Source organism: Salvelinus alpinus, chromosome 31 (genome assembly GCF_045679555.1).
Source record: "Salvelinus alpinus chromosome 31, SLU_Salpinus.1, whole genome shotgun sequence".
NCBI lineage: Eukaryota > Metazoa > Chordata > Actinopteri > Salmoniformes > Salmonidae > Salvelinus > Salvelinus alpinus.
The window spans coordinates 22,142,173-22,169,179 of NC_092116.1; the positions used below are offsets into that span (position 1 = coordinate 22,142,173).

General features: G+C 39.6%; 1 protein-coding gene across 4 annotated transcripts; it reads left to right on the forward strand.

The window, feature by feature from the left end:
- Nucleotides 1-7,329: 7,329 nt before the first annotated feature.
- LOC139561392 (butyrophilin subfamily 1 member A1-like) lies at nucleotides 7,330-25,688 on the forward strand. Of its 4 annotated transcripts, XM_071378447.1 has the most exons (6): nucleotides 7,330-7,520; nucleotides 18,861-18,946; nucleotides 19,184-19,219; nucleotides 19,347-19,376; nucleotides 22,007-22,033; nucleotides 22,192-25,688. In XM_071378447.1, the coding sequence occupies exons 2-6, from the start codon at nucleotides 18,943-18,945 to the stop codon at nucleotides 22,716-22,718; spliced, it is 624 nt and encodes a 207-aa protein (XP_071234548.1). In that variant the 5' UTR covers nucleotides 7,330-7,520; nucleotides 18,861-18,942; the 3' UTR covers nucleotides 22,719-25,688. The 4 variants fall into 4 exon arrangements, 3 of the variants coding, with proteins under 3 accessions (XP_071234548.1, XP_071234549.1, XP_071234550.1); XM_071378448.1 differs by lacking the exon at nucleotides 22,007-22,033; XM_071378449.1 differs by lacking the exon at nucleotides 19,184-19,219.
- The last annotated feature ends 1,319 nt before the right edge of the window (nucleotides 25,689-27,007 follow it).

Here is a 27,007-nt window from a genome sequence, read left to right on the forward strand (position 1 = left end):
CATTTTGTTTTGTTACAGTTTGTGTCACTGATCTACTCATAACTTCAAAGTAGAATTTTTTTTTTTAAAGAAAGGTTTACAAATGGAAAAAAAGAAAAAGCTGGAATATCTTGAGTATTCAACCCCTTTGTTATGGCCAGCCTAAATAAGTTCAGGATTACAAATGTAATTAACAAATCACATAATACTTTGCATGGACTTTGTGTGCAATAACAGAGGTTAACATGATTTTTCAATGACTACTCCATCTCTGGACCCCACAAATACAATGATCTGTGAGGTCCCACAGTCGAGTAGTACATTTCAAGCACATATTTGACTACAAAGACCAGGGAGGTTTTTCAATGCCTCGCAAAGGAGGGCACCGATTGATGAATATCCATCCCTTTGAGCATGACAAAGTTATTAATTACACTTTGGATGGTGTATCAATACACCCAGTCACTACAAAGACACAGGCATCCTTCCTAAGGCAGTTGCTGGAGAGAAAGGTGACTTTAAAACACTTACAGAGTTTAATGGCTATGATAGGAAAAAACAGGATGGATCAAGAACATTTCATAATTTTGTAGTAGCCCTGAACTAACTCGCCTGATTCACCTAGTCAAGGGCTTGAGGATTTTTAACAATTTGAATCAGGTGTGCTAGCTGTGGAACAGTTCAAATACCTGGAACGGCTTGGGCTCCCCGAGCAGAGGTTTGAGAACCCTTGCCTTAAATGGCAGATTGATAAGACGGAAGGCTGGACAGAATAAATATATTCCAAACATGCATTCTATTTGTAAAAAGGCACTAAATTAATACTGCAAAACTGTCGTAAAGAAATTACATTTTAGTTTGGAATAAAAAGCATTATGTTTGGGGCAAATTCAACACAACACATGACTGAGTACCGCTCTTCATATTTTCAAGCACGGTGGTGTCTGCATCATGTTATGGGTATGCTTTTCATTGGCTAGTACCAGCTTTCTTTTATTTAACCTTTATTTACCTAGGCAAGTCATTTAAGAACAAATTCTCATTTACAATGACGGCCTAGGAACATTGGGTTAACTACCTTGTTCAGGGGCAGAACAACAGATGTTTACCTTGTCAGCTCAGGGATTCGATCTAGCAACCTTTCAGTTACTGGCCCAACGCTCTAACCACTAGGCTACCTGCCGCCCCCAGATGCTTTTTTTAGGTTAAAAATAAATGGAAAGGAGCTAAGCACAGACAGCATAATAGTGGTTCAGTCTCTTCTCCAAAAGACAAATTCACCTTACAGCTGGAAAATACCCTAAAACCCAAAGCCAAATCTACACTGGAGTTGCTTACCAAGACAACACCAAATATTCAATAGTTACATGGTTACGATTTTGACAATATCTGCTTGAAAATCTATGGCAAAACTTGAAAATGGCTGTCTAGCAATGATCAACAACCAACTTGACAGAGCTTTAAATTTTTTTAAAAGAATAATGGGCAAATATTGCACAATCCAGGCCTGCAAACCTCTTAGAGACTTACCCTGAAAGACTCACAGCTGTAAGGTGATTCTAACATGTATTGACTCAGGGGGTTGAATACTTATCCAATCTAATCAAAATAAATGTTTTGTTTTCCATTAATTAAAAAAATATGTATAATATTCTTCCACTTTGACAGTAGAGCATTTTTATCACGCTTTGTAACACAACAATATTTATAAAAGGTCAAGGGGTGTGAATACTTTCTGACGGCACTCTATGCCTCAATGCAGTCATATTCGTGGCTTATTGGGGGTGTGGCTTTCAACAAGTTATTTTTGGCAACCCATCCCATGAGAGTGAATATCATTCCAGTTCATCTGTTCTGTTCTGTTTCATAACCACTGCTTGCTATGAATTCCATCTGATGGTGTTTGCTTGTGTAGGTAAAAAGACAAATCATGTCTAGTTTGGAACACTGACAAGTAAAGAGCAAATTGTATAAATATATATATATATATACACTGCTCAAAAACATAAAGGGAACACTTAAACAACACAATGTAACTCCAAGTCAATCACACTTCTGTGAAATCAAACTGTCCACTTAGGAAGCAACACTGATTGACAATAAATTTCACATGCTGCTGTGCAAATGGAATAGACAAAAGGTGGAAATTATAGGCAATTAGCAAGACACCCCCAATAAAGGAGTGGTTCTGCAGGTGGTGACCACAGACCACTTCTCAGTTCCTATGCTTCCTGGCTGATGTTTTGGTCACTTTTGAATGCTGGCGGTGCTTTCACTCTAGTGGTAGCATGAGACGGAGTCTACAACCCACACAAGTGGCTCAGGTAGTGCAGCTCATCCAGGATGGCACATCAATGCGAGCTGTGGCAAGAAGGTTTGCTGTGTCTGTCAGCGTAGTGTCCAGAGCATGGAAGCGCTACCAGGAGACAGGCCAGTACATCAGGAGACGTGGAGGAGGCCGTAGGAGGGCAACAACCCAGCAGCAGGACCGCTACCTCCGCCTTTGTGCAAGGAGGAGCACTGCCAGAGCCCTGCAAAATGACCTCCAGCAGGCCACAAATGTGCATGTGTCTGCTCAAACGGTCAGAAACAGACTCCATGAGGGTGGTATGAGGGCCCGACGTCCACAGGTGGGGGTTGTGCTTACAGCCCAACACCGTGCAGGACGTTTGGCATTTGCCAGAGAACACCAAGATTGGCAAATTCGCCACTGTGCTCTTCACAGATGAAAGCAGATTCACGCGCACATGTGACAGACGTGACAGAGTCTGGAGACGCCGTGGAGAACGTTCTGCTGCCTGCAACATCCTCCAGCATGACCGGTTTGGCGGTGGGTCAGTCATGGTGTGGGGTGGCATTTCTTTGGGGGGCCGCACAGCCCTCCATGTGCTCGCCAGAGGTAGCCTGACTGCCGTTAGGTACCGAGATGAGATCCTCAGACCCCTTGTGAGACCATATGCTGGTGCGGTTGGCCCTGGGTTCCTCCTAATGCAAGACAATGCTAGACCTCATGTGGCTGGAGTGTGTCAGCAGTTCCTGCAAGAGGAAGGCATTGATGCTATGGACTGGCCCGCCCGTTCCCCAGACCTGAATCCAATTGAGCACATCTGGGACATCATGTCTCGCTCCATCCACCAACGCCACGTTGCACCACAGACTGTCCAGGAGTTGGCGGATGCTTTAGTCCAGGTCTGGGAGGAAATCCCTCAGGAGACCATCCGCCACCTCACCAGGAGCATGCCCAGGCGTTGTAGGGAGGTCATACAGGCACGTGGAGGCCACACACTACTGAGCCTCATTTTGACTTGTTCTAAGGACATTACATCAAAGTTGGATCAGCCTGTAGTGTGGTTTTCCACTTTCATTTTGAGTGTGACTCCAAATCCAGACCTCCATGGGTTGATAAATTTGATTTCCAATGATAATTTTTGTGTGATTTTGTTGTCAGCACATTCAACTATTTAAAGAAAAAAATATTTAATAAGAATATTTCATTCATTCAGATCTAGGATGTGTTATTTTAGTGTTCCCTTTATTTTTTGAGCAGTGTATATATATATATATATATATATATATATATATATATATATACAGTACCAGTCAAAAGTTTGGACACACCTACTCATTCAAGGGTTTTTCTTAATTTGTACTATTTTCTATATTCTAGAATAATAGTGAAGACATCAAATCTATGAAATAACACATATGGAATGATGTAGCAACCAAAAAAGCGTTAAACAAATCAAAATATATTCTTCAAAGTAGCCACCATTTGCCTTGATGACAGCTTTGCACACTCCTCTCAATCAGCTTCACCTGGAATGCTTTTCCAACAGTTTTGAAGGAGTTCCCACAAATACTGATCACTTGTTGGCTGCATTTCCTTCACTCCGCAGTCAAACTCATCCCCCACTATCTCAATTGGGTTGAGGTCAGGTGATTGTGGAGGCCAGGTCATCCAATGCAGGACTCCATCACTCTCCTTGGTCAAATAGCCCTTACACATCCTGGAGGTGAGTTTTGGGTCATTGTCCTGTTGAAATATAAATTATAGTCTCACTAAGCGCAAACCAGATGGGATGGCGTATCACTATAGAATGCTGTGGTAGCCATGCTGATTAAGCAGTCAACCCAGCCAAATTTTACACTGTTTCTCATTCAGCTGCATACCTGAATCGTCATTAAGTAAGTGGTTCCCCAACAAGGGGTCGCAACCCCATATTAAAATGGTGTTGCGTGAGAATGTCCAAAATCCAGAAGAACAAAATATAGAACAAAATATACAGTTGAAGTTGGAAGTTTATATACACTTAGGTTGAAGTCATTAAAACTCGTTTTTCAACCACTCCACAAATTTCTTGTTAACAAACTATAGTTTTGGCAAGTCGGTTAGGACATCTACTTTGTGCATGACACAAGTAATTTTTCCAACAATTTATTTCACTTATAATTCACTGTATCACAAATCCAGTGTGTCAGAAGGTTACATACACTAAGTTGACTGTGACGTTAAACAGCTTGGGAAATTCCAGAAAATGATGTCATGGCTTTAGAAGCTTCTGATAGGCAAATTGACATCATTTGAGTCAATTGGAGGTGTACCTGTGGATGTATTTCAAGGCCTACCTTCAAACGCAGTGCATCTTTGCTTGACATCATGGGAAAATCAAAAGAAAGCAGCCAAGACCTCAGAAAACAAATTGAATACCTCCACAAGTCTGGTTCGTCCTTGAGAGCAATTTCCAAACACCTGAAGGTACCACGTTCATCTGTGCAAACAATAGTATGCAAGTATAAACTCCATGGGACCACGCAGCCGTCATACTGCTCAGGAAGGAGACGCGTTCTGTCTCCTCGAGATGAACGTACTTTGTTGCGAAAAGTGCAAATCAATTCCAGAACAACAGCAAAGGATATTGTGAAGATACTGGAGGAAACAAGTACAAAAGTATCTATTTCCACAGTAAAACGAGTCCTATATCGACATAACCTGAAAGGCAGCTCAGCAAGGAATAAGCCACTGCTCAAAATTCACCCAACTTATTGTGGGAAGCTTGCGGAAGCCCAAAACGTTTGACCCAAGTTAAACAATTTAAAGGCAATGCTACCAAATTCTAATTGCGTGTATGTAAACTTCTGACCCACTGGGAATGTGATGAAAGAAATAAAAGCTGATATAAATAATTCTCTCTACTATTATTCTGACTTTTCACATTCTTAAAATATATTGGTGATGCTAACTGACCTAAGACGGAATTTTTACTAGGATTTAATGTCAGGAATTGTGAAAAACTGAGTTTAAATGTATTTGGCTAAGGTGTATGTAAACTTCCGACTTCAACTGTATATTATAATATCGTCTTTGTATCTCAAAATCATTTTAATGTGGTCAACCTTAAAAATCTAAATGAAAATAATTCTAATCAAAAAGATAAAATTCAAACAGAGAGCATCCTTAGATCATGGGAAAAGGCCACACTTGGATCATTCCCACAGTGAATGGCTAGGTCCGCAACACTGTGAAACCACACACTACTGCACAGACTTTTATATTACCGGCCGCAAATGCTAAGGTAAAAACAATGTGTGGGGAGGCAGAGGCACAGAAACTCACATCAATACCTTTGTCAGGTAACACTGTTAAACAAATCATTTATGCTGTTGCTAGCAAGAAAGAGGAAACTGCCTGAACGACTCAACAACTCCCCACCTGATGCTCTCCAAATGGACGTTAGCTTTGAGGGCCGAGATGCCCATGCGTTGACGTTTGTTCAATATACATGTCGAGGGATGGTATTCACGAGGACATATTGTTGTGTCTCACGGTTCCCGAGGATGAAACAGCACAGTGGATGTTTAGTGTGTGTTCAGTGTATGTTCAGCTGCATGGCTATATTGATGAAAATCAGATTCCATGGGATCGAATGGTGGGCTTTTGCACAGATGGGGCTCCATCTATGGTGGGACGGCAGGCAGGCCTCTGCACTCTAGTTATGAATGTGTCTCACTCTGCCATATGGACACATTATATGATACACCAAGAGCAACTGGTGGCAAAAGAGCTGAGCACAGAACTCGGAGATGTACTGCAGCAGGTAACTTTGATTGTAAACTACATCAAACCACATCCACTGTGCGCACGCCTGTTCGCAAAACTATGTGGAGATATGGGATCAGAGCATGACGATGTTCTAATACACACCGAGGCTTGATGGTTTTCGAAGGGGAGTGTTGGAAAGATTTTTCACATTGAGAGAGGAACTGTTTGGTTGACTTGGTTGATTTTCTGTGTAATGAAAAGAAAATGTGTCTCCTTGCCTATGTAACAGACATATTTGTGAAAATGAATAAATTGAACGCAAGCACGCAGGGGAAATACAAAAACATTCTACAGATGAGTGAACGAATCAGTGGAATCAGAAATAATCATAATTGGAGAGAGACCTACCTCCCAATCCATTTGACTGCGATCCTGGCTCAGTTAACATGCTGGTAAGTGAAATTGAACAGCTGATTGAGCTTTCATGTGACCGAATGCATTCACAGGTCACTACGAAGGAGTTTTGGTACTTGATTCAAAGGGAATACCCTGCAATCTCCCTCTGAGCATTAATAGAGAGCTCAAAACAGCTGGGAACTTGGAACTGGAGATCTCCAACTTCAAAAATTGTTTTGAATGGTCATCCAACTCGGAATTCCAACTCAGAAAGTCGGTCCTCTTTCTAGAGCTCCGACTTTCTGACCTGAAAATCACTGACGTCATGATTTGACCTCATATGATTTGACCTCGAGTTCCATATTGTCTTGAAAGCACCATAAAACTCATGGTACCCTTCGCCAGCTCATATCTGTGTGAAGCTAGATTCAGTGCTCTCATCTGCGTTAAAACCAAATATCGATTCAGGTTGGATGTGACAGCAGAGATGAGGTGCGTACTGTTGACCACATCCCCTGATTTTGAGAAGCTCCTACGCGAAATGCATCAAGCACACTCATCTCATTAGTGCTGGTGGGATACATCATGGTGAGTGAGAAGACAATCAGAAACACTGTTAGAATGTTTTTCAATTGACTGTCATAGCCCCAAATAAAAAAGTAAAAAATGTCTGTTAATTATTATTATTATTTTTTACATGGTTGGGGTCGTGATAATTTTTAGATATCAAAATGAGGTCATGGGAACCACTGGATAGAGTACATATGTGGCTTGCAGTAACTAAACTGGCCATGGGGGGAGGGGGGGGGGCGTAGCTTTCCTATAAAGCACTGTACTGAGAAAGTCAATAAGATCCTGTTGTGTTGATTTAACCTGGACTCTCCCAGTTTCCCTACATGATTCTTTCTGGAAAGTTCAACTGACTGGTTACACATTGACCAGAATAGCTGCAGTATGTTGTCTCCTTATCAAATCTTTTGGTTCTCACATGGACACTCACTAGCATTTAGCATTAGTAAGTTGGTAAATGGGTACTCGGTATAAATAATATTTGAGACTATAGTGATACATATACAAACAAACAGGACATTCATTTATACACAAGGTAAGTGTCTGAAAAATCATCACCATAGTGTCTTGAAATTAATCCTCCTTGATTCCCTCTTCCCTCTCTCTTTTATATATTTCTCTCTCTCCCCCTCGCTGACTAACCATTGCGCGTTATTGTTTTATTACTGTATCTTTGAAATGTTATACTAGTGGGTTAACAATAATCCTTTTGATATGAGACAACTTGAAATATCCCTGAAAAACAAGCCTTCAACAGGATAACTGAACTACTGCCTTTGTAAAACTAACTAATCACTTTTAGAATGTAATCCTTTCTTGTAATGTCTATGGAATTGAACTAGCATAGTAGGAAGTGATATGGGTAGTACTTTATTTTACGGGTATATAAATTACACATTTGCTAGGACATTATAAGGTTTCAATGGGTACTTTATGGTACTTACTTCAAATAATTGTACACAACTGGTAACTTTTAGTGCTTGTTCCAATGAGTCCCAAAGGTAACAGTTTACTGTAGGTGTCCTTATTCATACATTCATAAAGCCTTTATTACAGCTATATAACACATTATAACATTTGCCTTAAGCTGTAATGAGTCGTTTCAAATAGTTATGAGTAACGGCTGTCGTGTCTTTGCTATCATTAAATTGAAGACTTATAGTTTTTATCAAAGATTTCTGTAATTAGGGATTACGCGATCAACTGAGTTGGAACGTAACTAATTAACTATGAATTCGAGGGCACCAGGGAAAGTAGTCAGATTACAAAGTTATAATTTCCCAATATAACCTTTCAGATATTTTCATATCTGATCAATAGTCTTCTGATTAATGATTTTTTTATTTTTACCTCACGTTAGTCTCATTCCAAACGTCGTAAATTGTTGGTTATCTGCACGAACCCAGTCTTCACTATGAGTCATCCATACATCAATTGTCTTAAATCATTTATTTATTACTAACTAAGTAATTCACAGAAATGCATAAACAAACAAACAAACTTAAAAATGGTTACATGAAATGATGGGAGAAATATGCCCTAGTGGGCTGAACCGGCATGGCGGCTTGTTAGACAAAGGGAAAATTGGCGTTCGACCAAGAAGTCACTACAGAGTTCATAATTATAACAATTGACATGCTAATCCTTTACACATGAACGCTCACTCATTCGGGAACAATTGCAATCAATATATATATATATATATTTACGCTCATTGTGTGTCGTCTTGATCGCTGGAGGAAAGTTTGTTTCTGTTGGAGATTCGTCGGTCTCTGTCCTGGTTATTGTGGATAATTCAGAGTGACATTCGTTATAGAATGGATGTTTCGGCGGTTGTCTTTCTTCGCGTTCATTGATGCCGAATTCCTAGCTGCAGACTAGTAGTCAATATCAAAGACTTGTTCTTATTCGTCTAAGAGTTTAACCACGTGGTATGGTTAAAGATTCAGCAATGTTACTTAACCTTCTCCTCCTATGGAGAAAAACATGGTCTACTGATAATTTCTCAGAGTTGAGCTTTTATTTGGATTGCAGAGAGGGGCTGTCCCAGGGTGTCTGACCCAACTGGCTCAGGGGCGGGTCCTCGGATTTAGTTCAAATCAAACGGGATTTGTATTTTTCTTCATTAACCAGTCCAAAATCATATTACACAATTATATAAACAGTATCATACTCACTCATTCATTTTATACAACAAACAGATGTAAACCTCATATCTGAGGTTATTATATAAACAGCGGTATGGTAATGTAGCCACCCTATCTCTCATGAGTTTCCCACATGGGGACAAACGGACCGGTTCATAGCTGGAATCTTCACCAATCTACCCTCTCTTCTAATACTGTTTGGCCATGAGGAGATTCTCAGGAATTTACGACGTCTCTCTGTGATCACAGCATGGGTTGAAGGAGGAAAGGGAGAGGCAGGGAGAGGGGGATGGGGCTTGCTATACCCAAGCAGGCAACGTCATGACACGGCATAAGATTTTACAAAACTAGCTATAAATGTTGTTGAAATGAAACAGCTGATTGAGCTTTCATGTCACCGAATTCATTCACGGGTCACTACGAAGGAGTTTTGGTTCCTGATTCAAAGGGAAGACCGTGCCGTCTGCTTCTGACCTTTAATGTCGCCTTCAAAACAACTGGGAACTTGGAACTGGAACTCGGAAATCTCTGACTTCCAAAAAATTGTTTTGAGCGGTCATTCAACTCGGAATTCTAACTTGAGAACTCAGGCCTTTTTCGAGAGCATGAATATCCAACTTGAAAGTCAATGACGTCGTGATTTGACCTCGAGGTCCATGTTGTCTTTTAACTTCTTATGGCTGAAGGGGCAGTATTGAGTAGCTTGGATGAAAGGTGCCCATATCAAACGGCCTGCTCCTCAGTCATAGTTCCTAATATTTGCATATTATTATTAGTATTGGATAGAAAACACTCAAAAGTTTCTAAAACTGTTTGAATTATGTCTGTGAGATTAACCTCTAACGAGTCTTCCTCCCGGATCCGGGATCCTCCTCATCAAAAAAGCTGACTAGCATAGCCTAGCCTAACGCGACAGGGATATCATATAATATAATTTCATGAAATCACAAGTCCAATACAGCAAATGAAAGATAAACATATTGTGAATCCAGCCATAATTTCCGATTTTTTATATGCTTTACAGCAAAAACACAATATATATTTATATTAGCTCACCACAATAGCCAAACACACAACGCCATGTTTTCACCATGTTTCCACCGCATAGGTAGTTTTCACAAAAGCCACAAATAGAGATAAAATTAATCACTAACCTTGAACAACTTCATCAGATGACAGTCTTATAACGTCATGTTATACAATACATTTATGTTTTGTTCGTAACTGTGCATATTTGAGGTATAAATCATCGTTTTACATTGCATCCACCATCACAAATAGCACCAAAACAGCCAGAATTTTTACAGAGAGCAACGTGAAATACATAAATACTCATCATAAAACATTTATGAAATATACATGTTGTACAGCAAATGAAAGATAACCATCTTGTGAATCCAGCCAATATTTCCGATTTTTTAAGTGTTTTACAGCGAAACACAATATATAAATAGCCAAACACACAACGCCATTTATTCACCGTAAAGATAGCTTTCACAAAACCGACAAATAGAGATAAAATTAATCACTAACCTTTGGACAACTTCATCAGATGACAGTCTTATAACATCATGTTATACAATACATTTATGTTTTGTTCGAAAATGTGCATATTTAGAGCTACAAATCCTGGTTTTACATTGTGAATACGTAGTCATAATGCACAAAATTCTCCGGAGATATTTTGGACAGTCACCTAATCTAACCAAAGAACTCATCATAAACTTTACAAAAAAATACATGTTGTACAGCAAATGAAAGATACACTGGTTCTTAATGCAACCGCTGTGTTAGATTTTTAAAAATAACTTTAGTACAACATACAGCATGCAATATTGTGAGACAGCGCTCACATATTCTCCGCCTTGTTGTAGCCAACATTAACCACAAAAATACGAAATAACATCATAAATATTCTCTTACTTTTGATGATCTTCCATCAGAATGTTGTGCAAGGAGTCCTAGTTCCAGAATAAATCGTTGTTTGGTTTTAGAATGTCAATTTCTTCTGTCGAATTAGCAACTTTGGCTAGCATTGTGGCGCGAACATGCCCATCAACTCTTGGCGCATGGAACGAAAAATTCCAAAAATCACAATAAACGTCGAATAAACTGGTCAAACTCGGTTGAAAATCCTACTTTATGATGTTTTTCTCATATGTATCCAATAAAATCAGAGCCGGAGCATTTCGTCGTGTATAAGTAACGCATTTCAGAAGACAATGTGGAGTTCCACCCTGCGCAGTTGAAAACTGACAAAAGAGCGGATCTGTCACTCCAAAAGCTCTCATTCGGCCTCACATCAAGCTAGACACCCCATTCAACCTTCTACTGCCTGTTGACATCTAGTGGAAGGCGTATGAAGTGCATAGAGATCCATAAATATAAGCCAGTTGAATAGGCAGGCCCTGACACAGAGCCCCATTTTCAGAATGTTCACTTCCTGTTTGGAAGTTTGCTGCCAAATGAGTTCTGTTTTACTCACAGATATAATTCAAACAGTTTTAGAAACTTCAGAGTGTTTTCTATCCAATAGTAATAATAATATGCATATTGTATGATCTAGAACAGAGTACGAGGCAGTTTAATTTGGGCACGATTTTTTCCCAAAGTGAAAACAGCTCCCCCTATTAAGAAGAATTTAACAGAACTCATATTGGCAGGCAAAATCCTGAGTTGAAATCAAAACAGGAAGTCAGAAATCTGAGCCTGTATGTATTCACCAGAGTCCCCTTAAGAAATAAGACCTGTTATGGCTGCAAGCCCGACGCCGGTACACCTATGACAACATCCAGCTCAAGTGCAGGGCGCGAAATTCAAAATCTATTTTTTTTAAAATATTTAACTTTCACACATTAACAAGTCCAATACAGCATTTGAAAGATAAACATCTTGTGAATCCAGCCAACATGGTCGATTTTTAAAATGTTTTACAGAGAAAACACCACATATATTTATGTTAGTTCACCACCAAATAAAAAAGAGGACAGACATTTTTCACAGCACAAGTAGGATGCAGGTAGCATGCACAAGCTAACCTAACTAACCTAGAACCAACCTAAATAACCTAGAAAAAACTCCTTCAGATGACAGTCCTATAACATGTTACACAATAAATCTATGTTTTGTTCAAAAAATTTGCATATTTTAGCTATAAATCAGTTTTACATTACTGCTACCATCATAGCTACAGTCAGAAATCGCACGGGAGTAGCCAGAGAAAATACAGACACCAACGTCAACTACCTAATTACTCATCATAAAACATTTCAGAAAAATATATGGTGGATAGCTAATGAAAGACAAAGATCTTGTGAATACAGCCAATATTTCCGATTTTTAAAATGTTTTACAGCGAAAACACCACATATATTTATGTTAGCTCACCACCAAATACAAAAGACAGACAGACACATTTTTCACAGCAACGGTAGCATGCAAGTAGCATGCACAAAGCTAACCTAACTAACCTAGAACCAACCTAAATAACCTAGAAAAAACTCCCTCAGATGACAGTCCTATAACATGTTACACAATAAATCTATGTTTTGTTCGAAAAATGTGCATATTTTAGCTATAAATCAGTTTTACATTACTGCTACCATCATAGCTACAGTCAGAAATCGCACGGGAGTAGCCAGAGAAAATACAGACACCAACGTCAACTACCTAATTACTCATCATAAAACATTTCAGAGAAATATATGGTGGATAGCTAATGAAAGACAAAGATCTTGTGAATACAGCCAATATTTCCGATTTTTGAAGTGTTTTACAGCGAAAACACAATATATCGTTATATTAGCTTACTACAATAGTTAACAGACAGCAGCATTGATTCTAGTCAAACGGTAGCGATAGCACAGTTCGACAGATATATGAAAAAGCATCCCAAATTGGGTCCTTATCTTTGTTGATCTTCCATCAGAATGTTCTCCAAGGTGTCCTTTGTTCAGAACCGTCTTTATTTGGAACCAGAACGAACGATTTCCCTCTTGAATTAGCAAGCACACTGGCCGTGCGGTGCTAACCTCTCCTTCTTCACAAAATTCTTGCGACGCATCACGTCTAAAGTCCAGAATAATTTTCAATAATATAATTAAACTATATTGAAAAAACATACTTTAGGATGATATTGTGATATGTATCAAATAAAATCGAAGCCAGAGATCATATTCACCTATAACGAGGGTTTTCCAGGAGCCGAGTCAAGGTCCAACTTCGCGCCCAGGAAAAAAAATAAATGGCGGTCCTCCCAAGAGGTTGTGTTCAATCCCAGGACGAGATAATCAAGTCATTTCTGCTATCACTTCCGCATGACACCCAGGGGAAGGTGTATGACGTGTTTCTACAGTCCTAAGTGACATACCCTTTTATAGAGGTTGTGTTCAATCCCAGGACAAGATAATCAAGTAATTTCTGCTCTCACTTCCGCATGACACCCAGGGGAAGGTGTATGACGTGTTTCTACAGTCCTAAGTGACATGCCCTTTTATAGACAAGCTCTTGAAGAGAGACTTCGCATTTGGAAATCTCACTTCCGGATAGGAAATGGGCTGTAAAAAGAGTTATGTTCCACTTAGAGAAATAATTCAAACGGTTTTAGAAACTAGAGAGTGTTTTCTATCCAATAGTAATAATAATATGCATATTGTACGAGCAAAAATTGAGTATGAGGCCGTTTGAAAATGGGCACCTTTTTCCAGTTATTCAATACGCCCCCTGCAGCCATAACAAGTTAAGAGTTATGAATGATGTTGCACTGCCTAGGGGTTCCACTAGATGTCAACCATCAATAGAAATTTCAATGAGACTTCTATGATGTTGTGGGAGAGAATGATAGCAGAATCAGTCAAGTGTCCATCAAGCAGCCATTTTCTGATCATGCTTTTTTTTCATGGAAGTCACCTACGTTCCATTGCTCACGCAGACAAGAACGAATACTCTGGTTTGAACTTTATTGAAGCTATATGTTAAAAACATCCTATTGATTGATTCAGTACTTAGTTTGAAATGTTTCTTCGACAGGTAATATCACCAGATGAAAGATACAGCTCTTGTGAATCCAGCCATAATTTCTGATTTTTAAAATGTTTTACAGGGAAGACACAATATGTAAATCTATTAGCTAACCACGTTAGCAAAAGACACCACTTTTTTTACTCCACCAGTTTTTTACTCCATCAGCAGCTATCACTAATTCGACTAAATAAAGATATATATAGCCACTAACCAAGAAACAACTTCATAAGATGACAGTCTGATAACATATGTATGGTATAGCATATGTTTTTTTAGAAAAATGTGCATTTTTCAGGTATAAATCACAGTTTACCATTGCAGCCAGTATCACAAAACTCACCCAAAGCGACTAGAATAACTACAGAGAGCAACGTGTATTACCTAATTACTCATCTTAAAACATTTCTGAAAAATACACAGCGTACAGCAAATGAAAGCCCAACATCTTGTGAATCCAGAAAATATTTCAGATTTTCTAAGTGTTTTACAGCGAAAACACAATATATCGTTATATTAGCATACCACATGAGCTAACATCACCCCAGCATTCATTCAAGGCAAAGAGAGCGATAACGTTATCATCACCAAAATATATTAATTTTTTCACTAACCTTCTCAGAATTCTTCAGATGACAGTCCTGTAACATCATATTACACAATGCATATAGAGTTTGTTCGAAAATGTGCATATTTAGCATCACAAATCGTGGTTATGCTATGTAAACAGTCAAAACATGGCATGCATTTCTGGCCGGCGCCATCTTGGAAAGGCACATAAGTTTACGATTATTTATCGATTAGATTGACAAAAAAAATACAGGTTGGACAGCTAATGAAAGATGCATTGGTTATTAATGCAACCGCTGATTTATATTTTTAAAATTAACATTACTAGACATACAGTGTGCGTTAGAGCCAGACTAGTGCCGCAACAATGGCTGACAAATGCGTTTACATTTTTCCACATAAATACGGAATAAAATCATAAATAGCTCTTACTTTTGGACGAGCTTCCATCAGTATCTTGGGCAATGTGTCCTTTGTCCAAAAGAATCGTTCCTTTGTTGTAAAACGACCTCTTCAACTTCGGAACTAGCAGCTAACGATAGCTACACGGCACACACATGTCCAAATCCTCAAACGCAATACTAAGGAAATGCCGAAAAATCGCAATATACTCGCATAAACTGATATAAATCGGTTTCAAATAACTTCGTTATGATGTTTCTAACCACTATATCGAATAAAATGACAGACAGATATATCTTAGGTCGATAACAAGAGCTTTTGAGCATGCAATTCTGATGTCCTCTTCTGCGCAATGGCGAGCGTCGAAAAGAACGTACATGTCACTCCTTTGCCTTTTATAAACTCCGAGAGGCACGTAGAAAGCCCATTCCACTTCTCATTGGTTACTGACATCCAGGGGAAGGCGGGTGCAGTTCATTTCGGTCCATAGGATATACACAGAGCTTAAAACTGAACTGAGAACAGAGACTATTTTTTCAGACCTTCGCAGTTCCTGTCATGGATTTCGCTGCAGATAGAGTTCTGGGTCACCCACAGACATAATTCAAACGGTTTTAGAAACTAGAGATTGTTTTCTATCCAATATTAATAATAATATGCATATTGTACGAGCAAGAATTGAGTACGAGGCAGTTTAATTTGGAGACGCAAAATGTCGAAGTTGAAACAGCACCCCCTGTAGTGACAAGAAGTTAAGAAACATGTATGTCTGAGGAATTTTAATTATGAGATTTCTGTTGTTTTGAATTTGGCGCTCTGCACTTTCACTGGCTGTTGTCATATCATCCCCTTACCGGGACTGCAGCCATAAGAATTAACATCAGAAGCCTCCTCCCTAAGTTTATTTTACTCACTGCTTTAGCACACTCCGCCAACCCTGATGTCTTGTCTGAATCCTGGCTAAGGAATGCCACCAAAAATTCTGAGATTTCCATAACCAACTACAACATTTTCCGTCAAGATAGAACTATCTACCTCAAAGATAGCCTGCAGAGTTCTGTCATACTTTCCAGGTCTATGCCCAAACAGTTCGAGCTTCTAATTTTAAAAATGAATCTCTCCAGAAATAAATCTCTCATTGTTGCCGCCTATTATAGACCCCCCTCAGCTCCCAGCTGTGCCCTGGACACCATATGTGAATTGATTGCCCCCCATCTATATTCAGAGTTTGTTCTGTTAGGTGACCTAAACTGGGATACGCTTTACACCTCGGTAGTACTACAATCGAAGCTAGATGTCCTCAATCTCACACAAATGATCATGGAACCCACCAGGTACAACCCTAAATCCGTAAACATTGGCACCCTCATAAATATTATCCTGACCAACTTGCACTCCAAATACACCTCTGCTGTCTTCAATCAGGATCTCAGAGATCACTGCCTCGTTGCCTGCATCCGCTATGGGTCCGCGGTCGAACGACTACCCCTCAACACGGTCAAACTCTCCCTAAAACAGTTCTGCGAGCTGGCCTTTCTAATTGACCTGGCCCGGGTATCCTGGAAGGATATTGACCTCATCCCATCAGCCGAGGATGCCTGGTCATTCTTTAAAAGTATTTTCCTCACCATCTTAAATAAGTATTACCCTTTCAAAAAAATGTAGAACCAAGAACAGATATAGCCCTTGGTTTACTCCAGACCTTACTGCCTTCGACCAGCACAAAAACATCCTGTGGCGGACTGCACTAGCATCGAATAGTCGGTGCGATATGCAACTTTTCTGGTAAGTCAGGAACCAATACATTGCCCAAGCCTCCCCAGTTTCTCCTTCACCCAAATCCAGATTGCAGATGTTCTGGAAGAGCTGCAAAACCTGGACCGGTACAAATCAGCTATGCTAGACAATCTGGACCCTCTCTTTCTAAAATGATCCGCCCCCATTGTTTCAACCCCTATTACCAGTCTGGTCGACCTCTCTTTCGTATTGTCCGAGATCCCTAAAGATTGGAGAACTGCCGCGGTCCACCCCCCCTTCAAAGGGAGTGACACTTTAGACCAAACTGTATAGACCGATATCCATCCTGCCCTGCCTTTCGAAAGTCTTTGACAGCCAAGTCAACAAACAGATCACTGACCATTTCGAATCCCACTGTACCTTCTCCGCTGTGCAATCCGGTTTCCGAGCTGGTCACGGGTGCAACTCGGCCACTCTCAAGGTACTAAACGATATCATAACCACCATCGATAAAAGACAGTACTGTGCAGCCATCTTCATTGACCTGGCCAAGGCTTTCGACTCTGTCAATCACCGTATTCTTATCGGCAGAGTCAACAGCCTTGGTTTCTCAAATGACTGCTTCGCCTGGTTCACCAACTACTTCTCAGATAGAGTTCAATGTGTCAAATCGGAGGGCCTGTTGTCCGGACCTCTGGCAGTCTCTATGGGGGTACCACAGGGTTCAATTCTTGGGCCGACTCTTTTCTCTGTATATATCACCGATGTCACTCTTGCTGCGGGTGATTCCCTGATCCACCTCTACGCAGACGACACCACTCTGTATACATCTGGCCCTTCTTTGGACACTGTGTTAACTAACCTCCAAACGAGCTTCAATGCCATAGAACACTCCTTCCGTGGTCTCCAACTGCTCTTAAACACTAGTAAAACCAAATGCATGCTTGTCAACCGTTCGATGCCCACACCCGCCTGCCCGACTAGCATCACTACTCTGGACAGTTCTAACTTAGAATATGTGGACAACTACAAATACCTAGGTGTCTGGCTAGACTGTAAACGTTTCTTCAAGACTCATATTAAACTTCTCCATTCCATAACTAAATCTAGAATCGGCTTTCTATTTCTCAACAAAACTTCCTTAACTCACGCCGCCAACATACCCTCGTAAAACTGACTATCCTACCGATCCTCGACTTCAGCGATGTCATTTACAAAACAGCTTCCAATACTCTACTCAGCAAACTGGATGCAGTCTATCACAGTGCCATCCGTTTTGTTACCAAAGCCCCTTATAACACCCACCACTACAACCTGCATGCTCTAGTCGGCTGGCCCTCGCTACGTATTCGTCGCCAGACCCACTGGCTCCAGGTCATCTATAAGTTGATGCTAGGTAAAGCTCCGCCTTGTCTCAGCTCACTGGTCACGATAACAACATCCACCCGTAGCACGCGATCTAGCAGGTATATTTCACTGGCCATCCCCAAAGCCAATACGTCCTTTGGCCGCCTTTCCTTCCAGTTCTCTGCTGCCAATAACTGGAATGAATTTAAAAAATTGCTGAAGCTGGAGACTTACATTTCCCTCGCTAACTTTAAACATCAGCTATCTGAGCAGCTAACCGATCGTTGCAGCTGGACATAGCCCATCTGTAAATAGCCCACCCAATCTACCTACCTCATCCCCATATTGTTTTAATTAACTTTTCTGCTCTTTTGCACACCAGCTTATTTTTTTGCCTCACCTCCTCATGCCATTTGCACACACGGTATATAGACTTTCCTTGTTTTCTATTGTGTTACTGACTGTATGCTTGTTTATTCCATGTGTAACACTGTGTTGTTGTTTGTGTTGAACTGCTTTGCTTTATCTTGGCCAGGTCGCAGTTGTAAATGAGAACTTGTTCTCAAGTAGCTTACCTGGTTAAATAAAGGTGAAATTAAATTAAATTAAAAAGGTCTAGCAGACGTGAAATGAGGCTGATCATTTCTTTATAGGTGTCGTGGCTGAGTATTGGAGAAGGACAAGACACAGAGTTGCTAATTGACTGTTAACGGATACGATTTCGCCACCATCACCATGGGTAAAGCTGCCCAGATATAGATACTTAACGGCTGGATTCAATCCGTATCGTGGAAGATACGCGTTAAAATTTAAAGCAAATTTCTGATTGAATTAATTGCAGTTAATTTTCAATCAAGCCATAACGCCGATCCGCAATACTTCTGCAATATTGATTGAATCCAGACCTCAATCATTAGCCCTAAATACATTATGTGATACATTTGGGAATATTTGACTGTTAGCTGTTTCCATTTAGCCACCATCACCATGGCAATAGCCACCATCACCGTGGGTAAAGCTGCTCGGATATACAAACCTAAATAATTACCATAAATTCATGAATTTACCCCTGACTACTATATTCATTACAACTATAGTACATATACCACTGGGTCAAAAACTGTTTCCTTCTTTTACAGGAATATTTGGATCAAAACCAAATAAACAGAGTAAGTTTGTTTTCTTCTCTTTGCATAGAAAGATTATGGTGGATATTTGTCTTTCAAATGAAGAAAATGTATTATTCAACAGTATATTACTTTATCCTCTAACGAGCCTCTACCCCGGGTCCGGGATCACCCCCCACCCCCCCACACACTGATTAGCATAGCTAGCATAGCTTCACAAGTAGATAGTAGCATCTAAATATCATTAAATCACAAGTCCAAGACACCAGATGAAAGATACAGATCTTGTGAATAAAGCCACCATTTCAGATTTTTAAAATGTTTTACAGGGAAGACAAAATATGTAAATCTATTAGCTAAACACGTTAGCAAAATACACCACTTTTCTAACTCCATCAGTTTCTTACTACTTCAGGTGCTATCACCAATTCGGCTAAACTAAGATATTGATAGCCACTAACCAAGAAAAAACCTCTTCAGATGACAGTCTGATAACATATTTATGGTATAGGATAGGTTTTGTTAGAAAAAAGTGCATATTTCAGGTAGAAATCACAGTTTACAATTGCACCGACCATCACAAGACGACTAGAATTACTATAGAGAGCAACGTGTATGACCAATTTACTCTTAATAAAACATTTCATAAGAATAGACAAAGCATAGCAATGGAAAGACCCAGATCTTGTGATTCCAGACAATATTTCAGATTTTCTAAGCGTTTTACAGCGAAAACACAATAAATCGATAAGTTAGCATACCACATGTGAAAACGTTACCAGAGCATCGATTCCAGCCAAAGAGCGCTATAACGTAATCACCGCCAAAATATATTAATTTTTTCACTAACCTTCTCAGAATTCTTCCGATGACACTCCTGTAACATCATTTTACAACATACATATACAGTTTGTTCGAAAATGTGCATATTTAGCCATACAAAACCGTGGTTATACAATGAAAATAGTAGCAACTCAAGCATCAAAATGAGGGACGTCAGCTTTCAGAGTGATCTAGTTTAATCGAAAGCTAATCATATACTTGACTAAAAAATACAGGGTTGACAGGAATCGAAAGACAAATTAGTTCTTAATGCAACCGCTGACTTACATTTTTAAAATTATCCTTACTTTTCAATACAGGGTTCGCCAAGTGACGCGATAACAAACAAAATGGCGAAATATGCGTTTAAAATATTTCGACAGAACAACGATTTATCATATTAAATATTGCTTACTTTGAGCTGTTCTTCCATCAGATTCTTGGGCAATGTATCCTTTCTATGTTGTAATCTTCTTTTGGTCCATAGATGTCCTCTGTCCTTCGAAATATCCACTAACGATCGAACGGGACCCCGAAACGTGTCCAAAGTTTCAGAGTGCACAACAAAGAAATTCCTCAAAATCGCACTAAACGGATATAAATTGCTATAAAACGGTTAAAATTAACTACATTATGATGTTTTTAACAACTATAACGACTAAAAACATGACCGGAGAAATATCACTCTCTAAACAACGATTTGGAAGGAGGCAGGTCTGATGTCCATCTTGCGCACGACGCATGCAGGAAGAGAGCGGTACTTCTACGTTTTCTTGTTTTATAGTGGCTGTGATTGTGCAATAGACTCCATTCAAAACGTGATGACGTACAGACACCCAGAGGAAGACGTAGGCAGTGTCGGTTTCTTCATAGCATTCACTGTCGCCTTAAAAACAGACTCCAGATCAGGGGTAAAAATTTCTGAAATCTGACCCCTGTCATGAAAAGTGCTGTAGATATTGTTCTGTACCACTCAGAGACAAAATTCCAACGGCTATAGAAACTAGAAAGTGTTTTCTATCCAATAATAACAATAATATGCATATTGTACGATCAAGAATTTAGCACGAGGCAGTTTAATTTGGAGACCCAAATATGCTAATGCGGAACAGCACCCCCTATAGTTCCAAGAAGTTATACAGGACAGATCACAGTGGATTCAACAAAGAAGGGTAAGCTTTTAATCTCTTCATGTAAATACTTTTAGTGTATCATTATTACAAAATAAGACAATCATGAGTTGGTATATTTAAATACATGATCTCTGATTCTTAAGGACTTATATTTTTAGTGTTTGATGTAATACATAGTGGAGGAAGCGTTTGTGTGGGGTGGGGTGGTGAGGATGGGTAGGAGAAGCATTTGCAGTTATAGGCGCTGACAAAATATTTCATATGAAGAGTGTTTATTTACATTATTTAAGGATAGTTCTATTGTTTTGGTGATATGAAGGTTATAACTCAACTGCAGGGCAAGAAAACCCTTTACAGACAGATACTCATCTCAAACTATCTCCTAAGAAAGGTGAGAGATATTGTGCATTAATACAGAGGATGCTGTATAAATTCTGGGTATGCACCAACTTTGCACCAACTTTGCACCAACTTACCCTAGTGCACCATCTTACGCAAGATTAAGTCAGTATATTTTGTTAGTTACACATTATCTTTCCCAGTTATTAGCTTTGGTAAATCATTGTTATTGTAGATGCATCAAAAAGATCCAGGAAGAAGACTACAAAGTTCGATAATGCGTCTCTTTTAAATACAATATAATTTCAGATAATATTCATATGACATGTGAGACATTGAATTTCTCATTGTTATACTTTTTTAAATGTATTTTTCCAGATATAAATCAGGCACGCTCACATGAAGGTAATGGGCTGTGACACCAGAATCTGTTTTTTCAATTAAAATACCTAATAAAATAAAACACTTTATCTGTCCTATATAACTAAGCTTTAAATCACTGAAGATTAAATTACAATGAAAATTATGAGTAAATATATATTTTGTTTTCCTATTCTCCACAGTGGATGTTACTCTGGATGTGGACACAGCTCACCCTAAACTGAAGATAGATGGGAAAACACTACAGTGGACTAATGAATCACAGCAGAGAAACATTAACATTGAGAACTGTTTTAATGAAGAGCCTTTTGTGTTGGGCTATACAGGCCGTGCTTTGAAGACTTACTGGGAGGTGAATGTGAAGGAGAAGGATGACTGGGTGCTTGGCGTTGCCATGGCAACGGCTCACAGGATGGGGCCGTTGGCTTTCAGTCCAACTAATGGCTTCTGGGTAATCAGACTATCCAATGGGCAAAGACTTAAAGCCATGGAGGATGAAGAACATGTTCTTGACAAAGGTATTCCAGATAAAGTCGGTATCTATCTGGATTATCAGGAAAGGAAGGTGACTTTCTTTAATGCAGAAGAAGGTTCACTCATCTACTCATTTATTAATGGACCAAGTTATCAGGATGATGTCCGCCCACTTTTCTCACCCTGGAACAATGATGCAAAACCAATCACAATTTTGTCTATCACGGCAACATAGAAAAACATAAATGATCGTATTCCCTGTCTGTCAATAGCTTTGTCCTGGTTTAAAGCTATGTGAATAATTTTCGATTTAGTAATATCTTGAATTGTGGATTACTTTCTATGATCATTTGCTGTCATCTAACCAGGCATCAACGTTGTGTCCATATTCTTTATTAATGTATTAATGCTCCGACTTTCCGACCTGAAGATTACTGACATCATGATTTGACCTCGTATTTGTCCGAGTTCCCTGTTGTCTTGAAAGCCCCATAAAACTCATGGTACCCTCCGCCAGCCCATATCTGTGTGAAGCTGGATTTAATGCTCTCGTCAGCATTAAAACCAAATATCGATCCAGGTTGACTGTGACAGCAGAGATGAGTTGCACACTGTTGACCACGCCCCCTGACTTTGAGAATTTCCAACGCGACATGCATCAAGCACACCCATCTCATTGGTGCTGGTGGGATACATCATGTCCAGTGGTGACCCTCATTCAGGGCAGGTGGGGAAAAAAACACCACCTGTTTTTTTGGGGTCTGTTTTGCATTTTATTTTAATACGTGTCACATATCAGTTTGAAAACAATGTAAAAAACAAAACATTTAATTAATGAAGCCTCATGCAAACATGGTCTATTTTTTTGCTTTCTTAAGTTAGGCAGCTCCAAAATGCAGGTGTTTCAGCCTAGCTCAGTGCTTTCTGTGTTGGTGGTAAAGCCAGCGGAAAATACGAGTTTTAGGGGTTGGTAATGTTCTCTAGTTGCGCTGTGATTGGCTCAGTGTTCTGTCACTCATGGGGACACTACGTCACCGCAAAATCTACAGCGAGAGCTCGAAAATTTAAGCCCCTTCGGTGCTGCTATAGAGTTACATTAGAAGAGCCCAAGGTCATTGGCCACAAATAAAATTACGTCAATGTGTACCGTAGCTTTGATTGAACTGATAATGTCAACATCATACTTTCAAAATCTTAGCTAGAAAGCTAGCAGTCATCATCATGAATCAAGTAAACAATCTACTGGCAAATCCTTTTCAATTCTTGACATTTGAAGAGAAATTTTGAAGAGAAAATATAGATAAAACGTATTGGTGCTCATCGGCCATTGGACATAAACATTACACAACAAGTTGGAAATTGCATATTACAAAATGAGTGGTTTGGAAGGAATCAGTGGCTAACTGCAAGCGTTGCAAACAATCACTAGCCTGCTATTCAGTGTAGTGGGAGTGTGGTCCAAGTTTGGGATTAAGAGTCTCTCTCCAAGCTTAAAAAGATAAATATTCCACTAGAGATCTTGTTTCGAGTCCAGGCTCTGTCGCAGTCTGCCGCGATCGGGAGACCCATGGGCCGGCACAAGGATGTCCTTGTCCCATCGCGCTCTAGCAACTCCTATGGCGGGCAGGGCGCATGTACGCTGACATGGTCGCTAGGTGTACGCTGTTTCCTCTGACACATTGGTGCGGCTGGCTTCCGGGTTAAGCGGGCATTGTGTCAAGAAGCAGTGCGGCTTGGCTAGGTCGTGTGTCGGAGGACACACGGCTCTCAAGCTTCGCCTCTCCCGAGTCCGTACGGGAGTTGCAGCGATGGGACAAGACTGTGACTACCAAATGGACACCACGAAATTGCGGAGAAAAAGGGGTGGAAAATTAGAATGAAATACATTTAAAAAAAGATCAACATTCAATATTCGCCATGCTGTCACTCCAGCATAACTTCTGAAGCGTTCGAAACAACTGGAATCTCAGAACGCGGAAATCTCAGACTTCAGTGAGTTCAAGACAACTGGGAACTCTAAAAAAAACGAGGTCCGGCTGGGAAAATATGTTTTGAACGTTCATCCAACTCGGAATTCAAGTCAGGAACTCGGGCCTCTTTCTAGAGCTCTGACCTGAAGATCACTGACGTCATGATTCAACCTTGTTTTTTTCATAGTTCCCAGTTATTTTGAAAGCACCATAAATCCAGAGAATGCCAGACTTTGATGACTAAATTTGCCACAAAGAACCGCCACGCCACCTTCCTGTTCAAGTGAGCACAGCACAACAAGGTGAGTCCAAAAATGTCTTGAATGCTGCTGCATAAAGGATGCAAGCTCCAGGGAGATATGGTATACTGTGCTGTAGCTAAGAAAGTAATACTAAGTGTATGTTGTGTAGTAAGCTGTTAGAAGCCCATGTGCTTCACCATAATAATTTGCTCCCTTTTCCCCTCATAATTTAGCCTACTGTTCTGACTTGGTGGTGCACATTCAGCCTATAGCATGTTTTAGAGCAATGCTATCATGAAATATTGTAAGAGATTTCATTGTCTGCTTATAGACCACACTTATTTTATCCTATGGTTCTGACTTGGTGTACAGGGAGAATACTGTAAGAGCGGACCATTTTTCTGAATTCTGTCGCTGTACATTTCAAAAGTGCTGAACAAATAGTTAAATTGACTACGTCAGTCCTAGCTCGCTCCTTAATGTCTTAATCAATGTTACGGATTGTCTTTTATCCGCTCGTTGTCTCCTTATGCAATAGTTTGTACATCTCAATTGCAAGTAGACAACACATCTGTTTAGCAAGTCAGCCATATCAGCTATGCTTTTTATAAGGCAGCAAATGAGGCTGAATAAACTGTTTCGCTGCCAGACAATGCTCGGCTGATAACCAGGTGTAGCAGAGGTAAGGTGTTGGGACTGCTGTTGGAACTGTGCTGTTGGGACAGCTTTATGTAGGCCCTACAAGTTTGTGGGCACAGTTTGTCACCGTTATATTGCAATTAATGTATTGTTTAGTGTTGTGTTGTTTAGTGGCTTTGCTGGCATGTATAAACAAACATTTTTAAAATGCCCCACCCATGTAATTTGCTATTCACTGTCATAGCCCCACATTCAAAATATGTGATGAGGAGTTGAGAAAATCAGAAGTCAGAAATACTGTTAAAATGTTTTTCAATTGACTGCCATAGCATCAAATAAAATAAGTAAACAATGGCTGTGAATGGCATTTAAAAAAAAAAATATGTTTGGGGTTAATTTTAATTGTTTTGGGTATCAGATATCAAAATGGGGCCGTGGGACAAAAAAGTTTGCGGATCACCAACATAGAGTATATATAATGCTTGCAGTAACTAAACTGGCCATGGGTGGGAGGGGCAGCTTTCCTATAAAGTACTGTAATGAGGAAGCCAATAAGATACTGATGTCTTGATAAAACATGGACCCTCCCAGTTTCCCTACGTGATACTTGCTGGAAGGTTCAACTGACTGGTTACATATTAACTATAGGAGCTGCAGTATGTTTTCTCTTTATCAAATCTTTCTGTTCTCATAATTATGTCCACTCAATAGCCTTTAGGATTAGCAATTTGGTAAATGGGTACTTGGTATGAATCATATTTGAGACTCTAGGTGGTAAATATACAACAAAACAGGACATTAATTTATACACAAGGTAAGTTACTGGAAAATAATCACCATAGTGTCTTGAAATGAATCTTCTTTGACACACTCTCTGTCTCTCTCTCTCTCTCTCTCTCTCTCTCTCTCTCTCTCTCTCTCTCTCTCTCTCTCTCTCTCTGTACCTCACTGACTAACAATTCAGCGTTAGTGTTTTATTACTGTATCTTTGAACTTTTATGCTAGTGGGTTAAACAATAATCCTTTTGATCTGAGACATCTTGAAATATCCCTGAAAGACAAAACTAACTAATCCCTTTTAGAATGTTATGCTTTATTGAAATGTCTCTGGATTTGAACTAGCATAGTAGGAAGTGATATGGGTAGTACTCTATTTTACAGTATAGAAATTACACATTTGCTAGGACATTATAAGGTATCTATGGGTACTTTCTGGTACTTACTTCAAATAATTGTACACAATTGGTAACTTTTAGTGTTCGGTCCAATGAGTCCCAAAGGTAACAGTCTAGGTGTCCTTATTGATACATTCATAAAGCCTTTTCTAACAGCTATATAACACATTATAACATATGTCATAAACTGTAATGAGTTGTTATAAAACGAGTTATAATGGGTGTTATAGAGGACTGTTCATCCTGTTGTCATATATGCTTATGTCACCTTTTAATAACAACTGCTATTACACCGTCTGCATGACATCTTATTTCATATGTTATTACATGCTACATAAGTGTCTACGTACCTGATGTTAAAATAGGGCGTTATAGAATTTATCAAACTCTGTGTCACATTATTACATTAAATGGAATAACCATGTCATATGCCGTTATGGAGTGTGCATAGACACAATAAATAAAGTGCTATAAATTTGAGGTGTTAGTTATAATATG